Raw genomic sequence first — 18,076 nt, forward strand, 5'->3', positions numbered from 1 at the left:
ATCCTTGTCTTAGGGAACAGCTGGTTTCCTTACCTGACATCTCTGTTTTCTCTATTCTCTTCTCTTGTACTGTTTTAATTGCTGGTGCTTTTTTCTAATCTTTGGTCCTCTTCCTGTGAATTCAAGAGTTTTCTCAAGTGTGTCCTCTATATCTCTCATTCACTTTGTCTCAGCTTTAGTTCTGTTCTTTATTGCTTCTGATGTGGATTTTAATTCTCTTTGTATATTTTGAATTTCTATGTAATTCTTCCTCCCCCTCCCCCCCATACATGCTGGCACTTTTTCACCTCAGCCTTTTCTTTCTTTTTTTTTTCTTTCTTTCTTTCTTTTTCTTTCTTCCTCTCTCTCTCTCTCTCTCTCTCTCTCTCTCTCTCTCTCTCTCTCTCTCTTTCTTTTTTTAGGAGGGCACAGCTCACAGTGGCCCATGTGGGGATCAAACCAGCAACTTTGGTGTTATTGGCACCACGTTCTAACCAACTGAGCTAACCAGCCACCCCAGCCTTTTCTTTCTTAAAGTACTCTGCTCCTACTTCCAGGAGAGGTCTGGTGAAAACCTTCCTGAAAATTCCCTTCAAATCCTACAGTAAATATTTCTCAAGAGTTCTGTTTCTTTCTCTTAGTCTTCAGGATGATGTGCCCCTTCCCTTGTTTTGAGAATAATTTTCAGAACCCCTATAATGTTTTTAACATGATTTCATGCATACAGACTGTATAAAATGTAACATAATGAATACCTGTGGACCACTCCACACACACAAGTTTTTTTTCTCTTCATGTATCCTAAAAAGCAATACCATTGCTCAGACTCAGTGTTGATGAACTTGTAAACAAATATGTGGCTTGGTCTTGGCCCCACTCTCTGTCCATTGGGACAATGGCTGAACCCCCTCCAGGCCCACGGTAGTTCAACATTACTTCTGCTGATTCAGCTGAACTTCTTGTCACCTGCCTCACCCAGGATCCAGATTCTCTACGTCTACTCCCCAGTCCTTGTGCTTCTTCCTCCTTCACTGTTTCCGAATAACTTCCTCTACACAATTCTCTGTCTTATGGCTTCTGCTTATTTATGGTTTCAGTTGTCTCGTGGCTTTTGCTCACTCCCTGCTTTCTCATTTCTCTCAGTTTTGGGCCACGCTTCCCTCTGATGAATCTCATAGTCAAGTTTCCCAAGAATAAAGATCTAATTCATTGATCAGTCATCATTCAGTGAGGGTGCCTCTACTGGGCAAAGCTCTTGCCTCAAGTTACCTCAAAGGTCTCTGGCTATGGGTCAGCTACTCATTCCTGGATCAATCAGCTGTGGCCTGGATCATGAGGTCTGTGTCAGTCAACTATTGTTGTGGAATAAAAAATCCCCACAAAGTCTTAGTGACACATAAATATAAGCATTTGTTTCATTCATACATGTATGGGTTGGTTGGAGGTCAGCTGATAATAGGCTGGGATCTGATCTGGGCCTTTTCCTTATATCTTACCCCTTCATTTTACCAGTGAGCTAACTTGGACATGTTTTTCCCATGGCAGTGATGGGCAACAAGATGTCACACAGCAACACACAATGCCTCTTAAGGCCTAGGCTAAGAACTGGGATATTATCGCTTCTGCCCACATTCCATTGTGCCCATATGGTAGGAGGTACAGTCTACCTCTAGTGGGAGGGACTACAACATGTCATAGCAAAAAGCATGAAGGATTGAAGAACTGGAACAAACAATTCAAGTTTTACCGCAGGATCACACGGTCGTATAGCTATAAGCTGTAAATCTAATAAGCACAGTAAACCATCTGTACAGACCCCTCAAAGGAGGCTGCAGGGATGACAGGCAACCTGAGGCTTTTCAGAGAGAGGTAGGGTAAAAAGTTAAAGGGTAATTGTACAATACTTGCAAGCAACCACCACCAGGATTTAAATTATGCCTTCTAAAACACAAGAGAATGTAAAAACCGTGATGATAAGAGATAGAAAAATTAATGAAAAGAGACATCAGAAACAATATGGAAATATTTAAAAAGCATTTAAACAATACAATAGAAGCAAAACAAAATATGAGTTATTACCATAACTGTGTATGAATCAGAGGCAGACAGTTGGGGGAGGTTCATTTTCTTTTTTCAGGAAATCTCTGACTCAAGAGGTAGATTCTTCATAGATTTTTCTCCATCCAGCTACCCTGTCTCAAAAATAGTAGGAATTCCTCTAAGAATCTGGCATTCATTTTGAGGGGTTTGTTTCCTCAATTTTCCATGTCTCTGTAGTGCTTCGAGTGGGCTGCTGGGACAAGCTACATCAGAGGCCACTGTCTGGATTCCCCTTTGTGGGTGACAACCTCATCGTGTGCCCTCCGAAGTCTTGCAACACTTCCTCATCTCTTCCATGGTACTGCCACATCCCACTCGGGCCTTCACTCATTTTTGCTCCTGAGACCCATACCTGGGTCTCATGCACAACTTTATTTTTATTTTTTTAAAGATTTTATTGGGGAAGGGGAACAGGACTTTATTGGGGAACACTGTGTACTTCCAGGCCTTTTTTTCCAGGTCAAGTTGTTGTCCTTTCAATCTCAGTTGTGGAGGGTGCCGTTCAGCTTCAAGTTGTTCTTTCAGTCTTAGTTGTGGAGGGCGCAGCTCAGCTCCAGGCCCAGTTGCTGTTTTCTAGTTGCAGGGGGCACAGCCCACCATCCCTTGCGGGACTCGAAGAGTTGAACTGGCAACCTTGTGGTTGAGAGCCCACTGGCCCATGTGGGAATCGAACCGGCAGCCTTCGGAGTTAGGAGCATGGAGCTCTAACCGCCTGAGCCACCTGGCTGGCCCCTCATGTACAACTTTAAATGCCCCAGGCTCCAGAGCAAGGTCCTGTCCACAGCAAGGGTGTGATTAATTTATCTTTGTATCAAAAAAGACTCTTGACGTAGTTGACAGAAACAACTCAAACTGATTCACGTAACCAAAACTTCCAAGTGATGATCAGGCTTCAGGCAGAGCTGGATCTGCACATTCAAATAAATGCCATCAAGACTTGGTGCCTCTCCATCCTTTGACTGTTCTTTCCTCTGGACTGACTTCACTCTCCAACACGCAATATGCCACCAGCCACTTCAGGACCCCAACAAAAACAAAGCTTCTTTGACCTCAGATTGCCAACAACAAAACCCAGAAATTGATTCTCAAGGGATTGGCTTGGATCATGCGGCCATCACTGAGTCAAACGCTGAGGCTGGAGGATGGAAAGCTTTAATGAGGGACCCCCTGAGATACAGGTGGCGACTTCAACAGGAAGAGGGTTTGGGAAACAAATACGGAGAAGAAATGAAAGAACAACGAATGTCCACTACCCTCTTCTTAATTTCTTTCCAGAAGGAGCCCTCCCTGTGGGACTAATAGAAAGGATGAGGTGACCATATATCTGCTTAGTGCCTCCTAGTTTACAAAGTCCTTTTCACATTGTCCCATTTAATCCTCACAACCAGCCCATAAGCCTGGTGGCATCACTATACCCTTGATACAGAAGAGGCAACTGAGACTTAAAGACGTTAAGGGGTTTGACTAAGTCACAGAGCAGGTAAGTAGCAAATGGAGGGGCTGTGCAGAGATGTGTGCACAAAAAGAGGAAAAGCACACTGAGTTCTCGTCCCCCGTGTTCGGCTCCCCCACCTCTTGCACCACATCCGACCCTTCTCCTCACCTCACAGGAAGCAGCCACTCCACCTCCACCTTCTCTTTGCATGTGTCTCCGGCCTCTCTCCCTTATCATCTGATTTTGCCAGTGCAGTTTCTGCCACACCTCTTCCCTGACCTTTGCTCCTTGCTCCAGGCTTGTTTTCCTTTTGACTGGGTAGCCTCGGGCTCACTCACTCACTGCCTGTTCTTCCCAGCCGTTTCACCATGTGCACAGGAAAGTGTGCCCGCTTCGTAGGGCTTTCCCTCATCTCTCTCTCCCTGGTCTGCATTGTGGCCAACGCCCTCCTGCTGGTGCCTAATGGGAAGACGACCTGGACCAACTTCAACCAACTCAGCTTGCAAGTCAAGCTCCTGGCTGGCTTCATTGGCGGGGGTCTGATGGTGAGAAGGCTGGGGAGGGAGCACAGGCCAGAGGGCTTGGTGCTACTCTAGGGAATTCCAAACGAGAGGGAGAGGGAGAGGGAGAGGGAGAGAGGGAAAAGGACGGGTCCCTGGGGAGGAATGGCAGTGGCATAGTGGGGACCTGGAGCCTTCTCAATCTGCTCCCAAACACTGAGCACTTTGTAAAGATCCTGGAGGAGATCCAGGGTCCTGAATGTCTGAGGGGAACAAAAAGAAAGGGAGCCTCACTGCTCTAAGCAGCTTCTCTTCTGGGAAAGGGACTGTGTCCTACCTGTCCCTCCCCTTCCCCACTGCTGAGCAGATGCTGGGAACACCTCAATACAAGGGTTGAGGCAGAAGGAGCAGATGGTTGTGTGGGAGTTTATCAGGGCAAGCTAATAATGGGCATAGAGAGGGAGGGGTGCAGTGACAATGTCTGGAGACAGGGAGCAATGTCACTGATCAGTCATTCTACCTCTCAGCTTGGTGTCACCCTCTCTGGCTTCCATGTCTCTTCACTCTCAGCCCACATTTCTGGATGCCCCCTCTGGGCTCGGGGCTAAGGATAAATTCAGAACCTAGGTCAGTATGGTGGAGAAGGTGCCCCCACATTCTTCCTGGAGACTAGAGTCTATCAGGAAAAGTGGAGAAAGGGGAGACAGAGATTTCCTGGACTTCCTAACCCCCATCCTCCAACTCCCTCCACATTTAGAGGAACTTTTGGTTTCAGGTAGTTTAAGTCTTCATGGGATGAAGACCAAAGATCTACCCAGCACAGTCCCACACTGCTCAGGATTCTCCTTCATCTCTTTCATGGGTCCCACTTCTTCTCCTTCACCCAACAATCCCTGCTTACTCTCTGGGGTCTTTTCTCCTATTCTCCCTCCTACATGGATTAATGGCTGTTGGACTCTACTCCATCGTCTGATCTCAACTCTCTCTAAGGTGTCACATTCTTCGCAGGGCTACATACTCACCCAGTGTCACATCTCACCCTCCTCCAGCCTAAACCACCTCCCCCTCCCCACAATCATGCTTCGGGGAGATCCCAGAGGATATCCTCCCAATATGCTCATTCCCAGCTGCCTTCCTCCCACATCCATACCCTGAGCCACTCTTGAGGTCTTCTCAAATGTATTCACGTAGTCTGTGCTGTGCCACAGGGACACAGACATATTCCCTGCTCTCCCTGAAGCTGGTGTTCCCACTGGGGAGACACACTGTATCAAGGAAGGAAGAATGCAAGGCCCATTACGTTAGGTACATTACATTACCCGGGCTGCTGTGTGCCAGGTGCCAAGACCAGTGCCTTGTACTTAAGAGGCACTCAATTAATAGTCAGTGAATGAACAAAGTAAACACATGAGAAAGATGAATTCATATAGGAGTAGTTATCATCAAGAAAACAAAGCAGGGTGCTGTCATAGAGAGCTCCTAGGGCAAGGTTAGGGGTCACTTCTTATAGTGTTTTCAAAAAAAGACTCAAAGAGGTGATGTCTGAACTGAGACCCAAAAGACGAACGAAAGGAAGGAAGGAAGGAAGGAAGGAAGGAAGGAAGGAAGGAAGGAAGGAAGGAAGGAAAAAAAAAAAGGAAGAAAGAGAGAGAGAGAGATCAGCATTGCAGACAGGGGCACTGACAAGTATAAAGCCTAAGGCAGGAACAGGCTGACACAGCTGGTGATTGGCTCGGCAGCCAGTGCAGCTGAGGTTTAATGAGACAAGATGTGGGGCGGGCAGTGGCCAGAGCATGTAGACTCTTGAAAGCCACAGTGGGGAATCTATACTTACTGTAAGTGCAACAGAAAATGTTTGAAGGACTTGTTACCCTGTTTTTTTTTAACTTCTTAAACATTTTTTTTTGAACTTTTATTTAAGTCATAATGACAAATGCCCAGATTCTTAGTATACAGCTCAGTGAATTTTTACAAAGTGAACACACCCACATACTCAGCACCCAGATTAAGATACAGGTCATTATCAGAATCCCAGATGTACCTCCCAACAGGCACTACCCCCCCACACACCGACAAGGGTCCCCACTATCCTGACTTCTACTCCATGGGTAAGCACTTTATATAAATGGAATCATACAGTATTTGCACTTTTGAGTCTGGCTTTTTGAGCTTAACATTATGTTTGTGAGGTTGATCCATATTATTACATATAGTTGTAGTTTATTATTTTTTATGCATTCCATTATGTGCATATACCACAATTTATTTAAACATTCTACTGTTGATGGACATTTGGATAGTTCCTAACTTGGGTTTATCACAAATAACACTGCCATAAACATTCCTGTAAATGTGTTTAGGTGATTGTGTTTGTATTTCTGCTGGACATATACCTAGGAGTAAAGCTGCTTGATTCTTAAGGTGTGCACATATTCAGTGCTACTAGATATTACCAAAGAGTTTTCTGAAGCTTTTATACTAATTTCATTCCCATCAGCAAAGTATGAAGAGTTCTAGTCACTCCATACCCTAATGGATTTACAAAGATCGCTCTGGCTGCTATGTGGAGAACGGGCTATAAGAAATCAGCAGTGGATACAGAAAGAGCAGATTGAGGTCACGCAGTTGTCCAGGAGAGATGGTAGTGGCTTGGACTAGGCCAGTGGCCATGGAGATGGAGAAAAGTAAGCAGATTTGAGCTATAAACTCAGTGTTTCCTCCTGCATTTACCATTACCCTTCTCTTTTCGTTAAGATGAATAGATAGAGAGCAAGAAAAAGAAACTCAGATAACAAAAGGAAACAAACACTTTGACTAAAAAAAGTTTTAAAAATCTCAACTATGTAGGTCATTCAAAATTGGGAAATCCAAAAGGCAATTCTAGGTATCTTTTGATCCAGGAGCTTCCCAGTAAGTGACCTAATCAGAGAGGCTAAGCCAGAGGGTCGGAACTGGCCCTAGATTTGTCATGAGACGTGGAAGAGGGGAGAGTATCTGATGAAAAGTCCATTCAACTCTGCAGCTGTTTCTGTGAGGGTGCTGTGGGTGATATAACAGAACTAAAACACTCAGCCCCTCCCCTGGAAGAGAACAAAACATTGCTTTGTGTAGTGTAGGCCAGACAGGGTACACAAAGAGGCAAAGATCAAGACAGCTGTGGAATTCCAAACATGGGAGATAGGCAGAGAACTTTGCCTGGTGCAAGGAAGATAAGGGTGGAGCTAAAGTGAGGAGCCTCCAATGCCTTGCCAGAGTTGAGTCTTGACGGGCTACTCTTTGAGGAGACCCTAAAGGATGTGAGCAGACAAAGACCAGTTGAAAATTAAATTTAATCTGAGTGGTGGTATGTAGGATGGACTGTGGGGTGGCATGGGGCAAGAGATATGGGAAACCAGTAGGGAGGCTGAGAACATCCTCATGGGAGGTGATTAGGGAAGAAGAAAAGACTGACAGATTCAACAGCCATTGAAGAAAAAGTTAAGAGGACTTGAGGTCTGGCTGGGTGTGGAGGATTCAAGTTTTGCAGCCTGGGGTGACCTGGAGAACATCTCCACTGATGGAGACAAGTCAAAGGAAAATGAATTTGGGGAATAAATTGTGAGGTCAGTATGAAGCTAGCTGAATTTGAGCTAAAATCAAGACATTCAAATGAACATGTACTTTGGGCAGTTAGATTTTAATTTGGAAGCATGATGTAGGAGGCAGAGGGAATGCTGATGTCCTGGGAGGGGATGGGCTCTGCGAGGAAGGCCACAGGGAGAAAGACAAACATGTCCAGGGCTGTATCCTGGAGATTCTTGCACTCCCCATCAGTGACTCCACTAACATTCTCCTCCACCCTCCACACACTCCAACACCACTATTCCTTCCTGAGGGAATTTCTAGTTACTGAGCATTTACTTTGAGCCAGTCTTGACATCAAGCCAACCTGTCATTTCATTAAACCATGAGAACAGCCCTGTGAGGTAGGTCTTGCAGACCCATTTTACAGAGGACAAAACTGAGACCCAGAGAGGTAAATCAATTCATGAAGTGTGAAGTGAGCACAGGGTTGACATTAAATCTAGGCCTCCTGACCCATGTTCAATTGGGCACCTACCATGGGATTTATAGATGATGTAATACAGAATTGTACACCTGAAATCTATGTAATTTTACTAACAATTGTCACCCCAATAAATTAAAAAAAAAAAATTGGGCATCTACCATGTGCCACGAATTATGGGGAATATAATGATACTGGGCCCTACCCTCCTGGAGGCTACAATCTTACAATCTGGACAGCAATAAGTTGGTTACATAAATAATGATAAATTAAGATAGAGACTGACAGTGCTCCAGGAAAAATACAGATAAGGTCTTCCTGCAGTGCAAAGGGCTGAGGTCATCACAGTCCGGTTCCAGGAGGAGGCAAGCACTGATGCAAGTATATCTTGCAGATCTGGGGTGTACTCGCTATCACACTGACTCTTGTTCCACAGATACTGTGCCCGGGAATTTCAGCCGTTCGGGCAGGGGGCAAGGGCTGTTGCGGTGCAGGCTGCTGTGGAAATCGCTTCAGGGTAAGATCCAAAGGAAGGCGGAATTCAGGATCAGCCTTTGAACAGATCTTCGAAGAGCCAACCTAAAGCCACGGCCTCCACTACAGAATTCCTAACTACATGAGCTCCTCTACAGAGTCCCAGGATCCATCCCACCCCACTCCACCCCCGCCCCCCCAATCTCGGCCTCAGCGGGCCTGACCAGCGGGGACTACAACCCCCAGGAACCTCTGCAGCCACCGGCTCTTAGGGTTAGCCTAACTCCAAGCCGCGGGGTTTGATGGGAAATGCATTTTAACACGACTAGAGAAGAGCATGGTAACAGAGGGGCGGAGCTAGGCGCGGCTAACCCGCGCTTGGGAACGGGTGGCCCTACTCGCTCTCCTTCTACTCTGCATGCAGATGCTGAGCTCGATCTTCTCCTCGGCGTTTGGGTTGCTTGGTGCCATGTATTGCCTCTCAGTATCAGGAGCTGGGCTCCGAATTGGACCCAAATGCTTAAAGGACGACAAGTGGGACTACCACTTCAAAGAGACCTCGTAAGGCTTAGCCTGTATGCGCGCCCTCCCTACCCCATTCTGTGCCTCTCCTCACCTACCTTTCCCACGTGGACTCGGAAACCTGGGCAGGACTTACCTTCGAGAGATCTTCCTCCACGTGGGCCAAATTAGCCCTTTGCAAATCCCGTCGGCCCGTGCGAGGGAAAGGGACCCCGAGGTGGGGCTCTCCCCGTGACTACCTTCTCTCCTGTGATCCTGCCCCACCCACAGAGGCTCTTACTTGCTCAACCGAACCCAGTGGAGTTTGTGCGAGGAGCCGCCTAATATAGTCTCTTGGAACGTGACGCTCTTCTCACTGCTGGTGGCCGCCTCGTGCTTGGAGTTCCTGCTGTGTGGGATGCAGGTGGTGAACGCGTCCATTGGTGTCTTCTGTGGTGACTGCAGGAAGAAGCAGGTGGGACGGCGTGGGGAGGAGCTGCAGAGGGAGCCTACTTGCTCCCTGGCTGCGCCCTCACGTTCTCTTTTCCGCAGGGCGCCCCTCACTGAGGCTCCACTGACCGCCCTGCCGGCTCCTGGACAGCCACCTGGCCCGCCCGGACCCTGCAATAAACTGTTTGGAGCTCTCATGAGCGTCTCAGATTGTGGCCTATGCGACGAAGTGTCTGAAGACCTCCAGATACACCGGGGTTTGAGGCTCTTCTGTTTGGGGCCCCTGCACCCCGCTTGTTACTTTCTTAACAAATAGTGATTGAGCTGTTAGTGTGCGCTGGAAATGAAAGAGTAGTTAACAAGACAGGCAAATTCTATGCTCTCAAAGAATTTAACATTCCAGGAGTGGAAGATGGGCAATTTTTAAGAGGCAATACAAGATTACTTCAATTGGTGATAAGCACTTTTTAAAAAAAAAAAACACATGTAGATAATGGGATAGATACTGACTGATGGAGGGACTTTTAAAAATAAGTCCGAGAAAGTGAAATTGGAGCTGAAATCTGGTGGATGAACTAACCATCACAGCAAGGACAAATCCTAAATGGGAATCAGCATATAGAAAAGCCACTGTTTTGAGTTTTGTCCAGTGTGTGACGGTGAGGGTGGGGATGGGGGAGGAGATTATGGAAAAGACACGTTAGCCAATTAAGCTCTAGAAAATGAAGCCTGAAGGTTTTATAACCTGTCACCTCCTAATTCGGCAGAAGTTTCTTAATCTGAGGTGGTTCAGAGTGGGGATGGTGTGTCTGCAGACGCCCTCAGGAAGCCAGGGACTTCCTTAACTTGTACGCAAAATTGTGTTTAAGAGTTTTTCTGGACTATGAGTCGGTAACTTTCAGTGGGAGACCTGCCATGGACTGCTGAGACCAAACCTGAATTTCAGCTTGGCCCAATGCTAGGTTAGAAGGAAGACAAGGAAATGCAGTTTTCTACCCCTAAAATAAGTGAGACCAAAGCCAAGACGGAGAAGCTTTAATAGCTGGGAGTGGGACAAGCCTGAGGTGGGGCCGGGGAGAGGACAGCGAAGGGTCAACTGCTGCAGCAGAAAAAACGCACGTCATTAACTGCGGTGTCATCGCGAAGACCTCTAGGCTGCTCGATCTTGATCTGCAAACCGCACATGCCTTTAGAACACGGCTCACTCCAGTCTCCAAACTCTCCCCAGGCCAGGCCAGGCCCCTCTAGCTCTGTGCCGTCAGAGCAGCGGAAGCGCACATTGTTCGCAGCCGTGTTGTCCCCAGGGGTCACGGGTGCCTCCACACGAAGCGAGAAAGCCACGAGGAAGCCTCCATCAGGACACCACAGCGGCTCGCTCCACGCGCCCCACCTACGAGGGAAGGGGAGACGCGTTGGCTCTGCGGACTCCTCCTACCCACCTCCAGCCTGACCTAGCTCTTGGGACTTTCCAGCCAGATGCTACAAGGCCCGGGTGGGTTGGGTGTAGTCACCTGACATCCACCGAGGTGCGGAGGGGGCGGTCTTCCACCTACCGTACTCCCCAGGTCTAAACTGCCCCACAGCTCTGGAGGGACCTGCTAGCTGAGAGTGGGTGTGTGTAACAGAAGGTAAGGGGCATACCCCCGCCCTAAGGGATCCTTGGCCCCTGCCCCCCACCTTCCAGACTGAGACTCCACCACGCGAGTGTTGCGTTCCGCATGCCCCCTCGCGCAGTGCAGCCGGATCCCGTTCATTGCGGTGTCGTCTCTAGGAATGCCTTGTGGGGGCTCCACCTGGGCAGCGAGGATAGAAGGGGTAAGGACGCGTTAGAAGACTACACATCCTCAGTTCTGGGGTCTTGAGCATCTCCGTCCCCTTTGAGACCTAGTTCTGAGCCCTCACCTTGAGCGAGAACCCGCTGGCGAAGAATCCGTCGGGACACATGTCGGGCCAGGCCCAGTCGCCCCAGGGGCCCCCGTTAGTCACCTCGATGACTGACGTGCGGCCACTCGACTCAAATGCTTGTGCGTGTCCGAAGCACGTAGCCCACAACAGCAGCAGCTTGGCTCCCGCACCCCACTCCATCCTGCAGTCTCTGTGAGCCCCGGCCCCTTAAAGAGGTTTATACCACTTCTTCCCCTAGGAGGGCTCCGATTGCGGAAGGGCCACCCGGATTAAGTGACACCAAATACTAATCCGCTCCCGGAACCCTGCAGACTGTATTCTCTTCTCTGAGAGACAGAGGCTTCCAGTGCCAGGGGAGGAGGGGTAGAGGGAGCCGACACGTTGAAATCTCCATCACCTACTGAATGTTTACTATGGGCCACAAATTGTGGCCAGCATTTTGCAGGCGTGTTTTATTTAAATCCTCACAACAATCTTAGGAGGTGAGAATTACCCTTCCTATTCTGCAGATGAGGGAACTGGGACAAGCGACTTGCCTAAGGTCACAGTCAGCAAGCCTGAGAAATATTCCAACACTGGGAAATGGGAAGCCCAAAGCTAGGGATAGAAGTGACGGCTCTGGAATCCCACCAGACAGGATTGGTCAGGAATAAACTCAGGGACTGCCAGGCCGTGAGGGAGCATCAGAGTGAGAGATGGAGCAAGAATTCATGAACTGTGGGAACTAGGAAGTGTCTTCTTAGCAATTGGGGCCCTGACTCCTTGAGAATCTGGGATACTCCTCCCCCGAAAAAAGAAAATATATAGAGAGACAGCAACAATTCTATTAAGTTTATGGACAAGGAACTAACAACAGGAGATGCTGTTTCTTTCATTGAATGCCATATCCTTTCCCCAGTGACCACTAGGTGGACTCCTAATTTGCAAAAACCCAAACCAACCAAACAAACAAAAAAATGGCTTAAATTTGTCTTGGGGAGAACCACCCCTGATTTGCCTGCCCCTCATACACATTCCTTTGTTTATTCAACACACATTTATTTAGCAATAATGTATTTTGGTCCAGGCAATATTCTAAGTGCTGTAAATAGAGCAGCAACCAGGAAACAAGGCCCCTGTCTTCATCAGAACTCACATTCCAGTGGGGGAAACAAATGATAAATAAATTCTCCAATGGACGTTGAGCTCTGTGAAGACACCTTTGTCTTCTTGAGGCCTAATAAAGGTTGGTTTTATAAATAATTGAGGAACCAACCTGGAGTTTAAAAAATTAAACCACAAAAATGTAAAAGGATAAAACCTAAAGTATGTAATCAAGAGATCATGTATCCAGAGCAAGACAAGGTCCCCTGGGGACAGGCTAGAGAATTTAGATGTGGGTGTGCCCTGGATCGCAGGTGCCCCATGCTTGAACTTGATAGGTAAGATTTATGGAGCAATTGTGGTAAGCTTTTCCATTCACAGTGTTTGCACATACATTATCATTCAATCCTTGCAAAGTACCTATTATTATCTTCAATTTACAGTAGAGGGAACTCGAGCCCAGAGTGAATTTAGGGCCCACACCCCGTTGCTCAGTGGGCAAGCTGGTTCTGACCTCATGGCTCTTCCCAATCCCTAGGCTGCCTCTTACCACGACCTGGCCCTACAGGGAAGGGAAATGCAGGGACGTGTCACTGCTACCCAACCTCCCAAATCCTCTTACTCGGGGTTCTCACACCTGGGATGCTGCCCTCTGGGGCAAAGAGCACAGGGGAAGGGGACTTAGTAGGTTAATTATCAACCCTTGCACCTCAGGGCACCGCAGGCTTCTTTCCCCTCCCAGAGGCTGAGGGACCAGGACTGGCTAGGGTTTGGTGAGGGGACGGTGGTCCCAGCAGCAGCCATGGGGGTCGCGCTGCCTTCACAGGTCCCGCGGCGCTGGTTCCGCCATGCAATTCTTCTTGCCATCTTCGCGTTGTTGCTTTTTTATCTCTGTGCTTGGAGCCTACGTGAGTGGCCTCACCTGCTCTGGGAGGAACCCAGGAATCCAGGTCCTTGGGACCTAAGACCCCTCTTCTAGCCCTCACCGCTCCGCCTTGCCTCTCCCCAGGCGCGTTCTCAGGCTGCGGATCCGAGGCACAGTCCTGCATTCCCAAGGGATTGCAGCCTTTACAGGTATGCTCGGGGCAGGGCGGGGACTGGGAGCTCCAGGTGGGACCCTAAACAGGGGGAAGTGGAGCCAGGCCGAGGCTCTGGTGAAGGGTGGGTCCTCCTTCCTGTATCCCCTCTCCCGCCAGAAGCTGAGAGTACAGCAGGAAGGACACCAGCTAGACCTTAGGAATAATTTCTTCAGAGCCCGACTGGGCTGCTAGGCAAAGGAGGCCTAGGGGTTCTGCTCCCGCCCCCTTCCCCTCCTATCTACCCTCTCCAGATCCAGCAACAGTCGGGAACGGAGGCCCCGGAGCGGGAAGAGCCTCAGTGTCTGGGCCCCCAGGGGATGTTGAGCCGCATGATGAAGCCGTTCCACGCCAGTCTGAACCCCGAAGGGGATGTGGAGTTGTCGCAGTACCTGGCGGGATGGAGGGAGCTGATTAGGTGAGTGGTCTTCCTCCCCTAATCTAGCCCCCGCTTCGTGTGCCTCCACAGCTATCTCTCGAACCATCCCACCCTTCCCACCACCAAACACACAGGTTCCTAACTCCCTTTGGCTCCATCTTCGCTTTCGCTACAAGCGAGGCCTTCACCAAAGTGAAACACCTCGAGGCTCGGGTGCACGGCCCAGATGCCGCGCATTACACGTCGCTGGTGGGCATGGTGGCGTGGGAGCGGCGGGCGGGACTGCTGGAGCGGCCCGGGATCGCCCCTGAAGACTCGGCCAGGGCCTCAGGGTCACGAACGATGCTCTTGCTGCACCGTGCGCTACGCTGGTCCCAGCTCTGCCTCCACCGGGTGGCGACAGGGTCGTGGGGAGGCCCGGACGCCGGCGAGCAGTGCAGCGACGCCTACAACACAGCCTTGGGTCCGCACCACCCCTGGCTGGTCCGTCAGGCCGCCCACCTCGCATTCCTCGCCTTCCCCGGTCGCGGCCGCTTGCTCGAGCTGGCGTGTCCGGGAACGAGAGAGGCGGAGGCGCGGGCCGCGCTGGCCCGGGCCGCGGGCACCCTGGAGGATGTCTACAACCGGACTCAGGGATTACTGGCCGAGCGCGGCCTGCTCCAGCTGGCCTGAGGCCAGCAACCTCTAGGACCCATTAGGAACCGAACACACTGGGGTAGGGTCAGCGGAGCTCAGGGTTCAGGGTGGAGTCCTCAGCTCCAGTTTCCGGCGCCGTGGGGCGGGGCACCCGTTGTCCCTCCTTTTTGGTGACGCCACTGTCTTCAAAGCCCGCCCCTGGCGGGGTGGGTATTTTAGACCCTACCTCTATTCGCAGTCTCTGGAAAAAGGGAGGAGCTGTGGGGAATAAAAAGTATTCTTTGGCAGCCGACGATTTAGGGAGTTTTGCGTGATGCCAGCAGGCGTTTAAGGGAAATAGAAAAAAAAAAAGGATGTATGAAGATGTGTCATCCCCATTCCCGGCAGCGGAGACTCACGCTCCCGCGTGGTTATCTCACCCACTCCTATGGCTTCAGTTGCCAACTGCATGCTAAGTCTCCAGCCCAAACCTGTCCTTTGAGGTCCAGCCCCCCTAAAGCCAATTCTTTCCTGGACACCTCCACAAACACCGCAAATGCAACACGTCCAACTCGAATCCAACCGCCTCCTCCCAGAACTGCACCTCTTCTTGTCTTCCCTGTCTCTGAATGCATATGGCACCCTCTTCCGTCAACTATCCAAGCCTAAAACCAGTGCATCATACTTCACACCAAGCAGGTGCTCAGCTCAATGATGTATGTTTATTAAATGACTCTTTGGCCACTCCCACAACTATAGTAAACATGAAAGACCTTGGCCATTTCATACACAGATAACTCCCAAATTATAACTCCAACGCACTTTCCCATATGACTCCAGAACGCTATCTATACACCTCCTTATTCAACATCTCCACTTGGATTTCAACTAGGCAGAGCAAACATAACATGCCCCAAACTGAGCTTCTAATACCCTTTCCTTCCAAAACACTTCCTTCATAGTCTTTGCTATCTTAATGAATGACAATTCCATTCTTCCAGGTCCTTAAGCCAAAAACCTGACTCTTCCTTGTTTCTCTTTCATCGTACCACATCCAAACTGTCAGAATCTGACAAGTTACCACCATCTTCGCTGCTACCACACTTGTCAAGCCAACTTTATCTAACACCTGAGTTATTGCAGTAGCCTCCTGCCTCTCTGTTCCATACTTGGCCTCCCTACAGTGCATATTCAATAGAGCCAAAATAATCCTTTAAAATGTAGATCATATCATGTCATTCCCTGCTCAAAACTTTCCAATGGTCTCCTATTGAACTCAAATGAAAAAAAAATAAATTTAAGCAAGAAATTTTCTGGATCATGTTTGCAGTTGATAATAATGAAAAGCTTCATAAAGGTCCTACCTGATCTGACTGCACTAGCCAAATTGATCTCCTCAATATTCATTGAATATGTCAGATTTGATCCTGACTCAGGACCTTTGCATTTGCTCATTCTTCTGTCTAGAATGTTTATTCCCCAAAAAGACCGATAACTTTCTTCCTTCTTCCTTTCTGGTTTTTATTCAAATGTATTCTCAGTGAGACCTTTCCCGATTATTTTTCAAAATTTCAGCACACATACTTCCCATCTTCCATCCTTGCTTTGTTTTTCTTATATTATTCACTCAAACACACTATGTATTATAATTATTTGTTTTGTTTTGTTGTCTCCCCAATAGATATATGCTCCATGGGGCTAGAAATTTCTATTTTGCTCCCTGATGTACCTTTAGTGCCTCAAAGAGTGTCTGCTACCTAGTAGATATTCAATAGCTTTTTGTTGAATGAATGTACGAGCACTGAAAATAGTTCAGATGGCTAGAGCCAAAAGTATCACAAAGAAAAGGGGGTGGCACAACAGTGTAAATGTACTTGACGCTATTAAGTTGTACACCAAAAATGGTTAAAATGCTAAATTGTATGTTACGTTACTTATATTTTACTAAAATAAAATAATTAAAAACAGGAGATACCTTCTAGTGGACATGTGCATCCATATGTTCATTGCAGCCTGGATGTCCATTGATGGATGAATGGATAAAGAGTAGGTGGTACATATATACAGTGGAATATTGCTTGGGCATGGAAGGGAATGGATTCTTGCCATCTGTGGGGGCATGGATGGACTTCGAGGGTATTGTGCTGAGTGGAGTATGTCAGACCGAGAAAGACAGATGCAATGTGATTTCACTTATATGTGGAATCTAGCAAGCAAAATAAACAAAACAGAAACAAACAAAAAAAGAAGAGATGTGATTCTGGAGAGGTGGGCAGGAGCAAGTTCATGAAGGGCCTTATAAACTATGTTACAGACATGGGATTTTATCTCAAGCATTAATTTGAAGCAGAGAATTATCTGGATCATAGTTTCAATTAAAAAAACCAGCTCCAGCTGCAGTATGTAGAAAAAGTATGGCAGATTCGTAGGAGCACCACTCTACACAACAACAGCAAAATACACATTCTTCTCAGGAGGTCGGATGGCTCAGTTGTTCAGAGCATGAGCTGGTTCAATTCCCGCATAGGATGATGTGCTGCGTCTTTGAAAACGGCGACTGGACTTGGAGCTGAGCTGCGCCCTCCACAACTAGATTGAAGGACAACGACTTGGAGCTGATGGGCCCTGGAGAAACACACTGTTCTCCAATATTCTCCAATAAAATAAAAAATACACATTATTCTCAAGTGCTCATGTGACATTCTCCAGGATAGATCACGTTAGGCCACAAAAAAATCTCAATAAATTTAAAAAGCCCAAAGTCACAAAACATTCTCCAACTAGGAAAATATTTTGAGGTTAGTGAAAATGAAAAAAAAAAAACATACCAAAATTTAGGGATGCAGCATAAGCAGTGCTCAAAGGGAAATCTGTAGCTATAAATGCCTATATTAAAAATGAGAAAAGAGGGGGCCGGCCTGGTGGCTCAGGTGGTTGGAGCACCGTGCTCCTAACGCCGAGGTTTCTGATTCCCACATGAGCTGCCGCTGGCTGCTGTGTGCCGCCATGGGCTACCGTGTGCTGCCGTGAGTGGCCGGCAGCCATCGTGAGCAGCGGCTGGCAGCCATCGTTGAGCGGCTGGCAGCCATCGTGAATAGCCGGGAGCCTGTGAGAGCTGCCGTGAGCTGCTGTGAGCAGCTGACAGATGACTGGTGACCAATTACCTCAGCCAGGGGGAGCGCAAGACTCATAATACCAGAATGGGCCAAGGAGCTGTGTCCTACACAACTAGAGTGAGAAACAACGGCTTTAATCAAAGTGTGGCGGGGAGGCGGAAGAAAGGGGGAAGAAAAAAAATAAGTTTAAAAAAAAAAAGAAAAAAGACCTTAAATTAATACCTGAACATTCCACCTTAGAAACAAAAAAGAAAAGGAAACCAAACCTAAAGAAAAGTAGAAGGAAGGAGGGGCCGGCCCGGTGGCTCGGGTGGTTAGAGCTCTGTGCTCCTAACTCTGAAGGCTGCTGGTTGGATTCCCACATGGGCCAGTGGACTCTCAAGCACAAGGTTGCCGGTTCAATTGCTGGAGTCACGCA

At 48.3% G+C, this 18,076-nt stretch overlaps 3 protein-coding genes across 3 annotated transcripts; 2 read left to right on the forward strand and 1 right to left on the reverse strand.

Moving 5' to 3' along the window:
- Positions 1-3,726: 3,726 nt before the first annotated feature.
- TM4SF5 (transmembrane 4 L six family member 5) lies at positions 3,727-9,681 on the forward strand. Its single transcript, XM_019715136.3, has 5 exons — positions 3,727-4,059; positions 8,496-8,576; positions 8,958-9,094; positions 9,326-9,509; positions 9,587-9,681. The coding sequence occupies exons 1-5, from the start codon at positions 3,883-3,885 to the stop codon at positions 9,599-9,601; spliced, it is 594 nt and encodes a 197-aa protein (XP_019570695.1). The 5' UTR covers positions 3,727-3,882; the 3' UTR covers positions 9,602-9,681.
- Positions 9,682-10,503: 822 nt separating this feature from the next.
- On the reverse strand, positions 10,504-13,212 carry VMO1 (vitelline membrane outer layer 1 homolog). Its single transcript, XM_019715135.3, has 3 exons — positions 11,387-13,212; positions 11,162-11,277; positions 10,504-10,874 (listed from the first exon to the last, which is right to left on the reverse strand). The coding sequence occupies exons 1-3, from the start codon at positions 11,567-11,569 to the stop codon at positions 10,577-10,579; spliced, it is 597 nt and encodes a 198-aa protein (XP_019570694.1). The 5' UTR covers positions 11,570-13,212; the 3' UTR covers positions 10,504-10,576.
- A 62-nt stretch (positions 13,213-13,274) lies between these two features.
- Positions 13,275-16,507, forward strand: GLTPD2 (glycolipid transfer protein domain containing 2). Its single transcript, XM_074319467.2, is given in 4 exon segments — positions 13,275-13,389; positions 13,392-13,546; positions 13,803-13,966; positions 14,062-16,507. Coding segments are annotated over 4 exon segments (972 nt in total). The 3' UTR covers positions 14,600-16,507.
- The last annotated feature ends 1,569 nt before the right edge of the window (positions 16,508-18,076 follow it).

Source organism: Rhinolophus sinicus, chromosome 12 (genome assembly GCF_057876585.1).
Source record: "Rhinolophus sinicus isolate RSI-liver-muscle chromosome 12, RSI-T2T, whole genome shotgun sequence".
In the NCBI taxonomy this organism is placed as follows: Eukaryota; Metazoa; Chordata; class Mammalia; order Chiroptera; family Rhinolophidae; genus Rhinolophus; species Rhinolophus sinicus.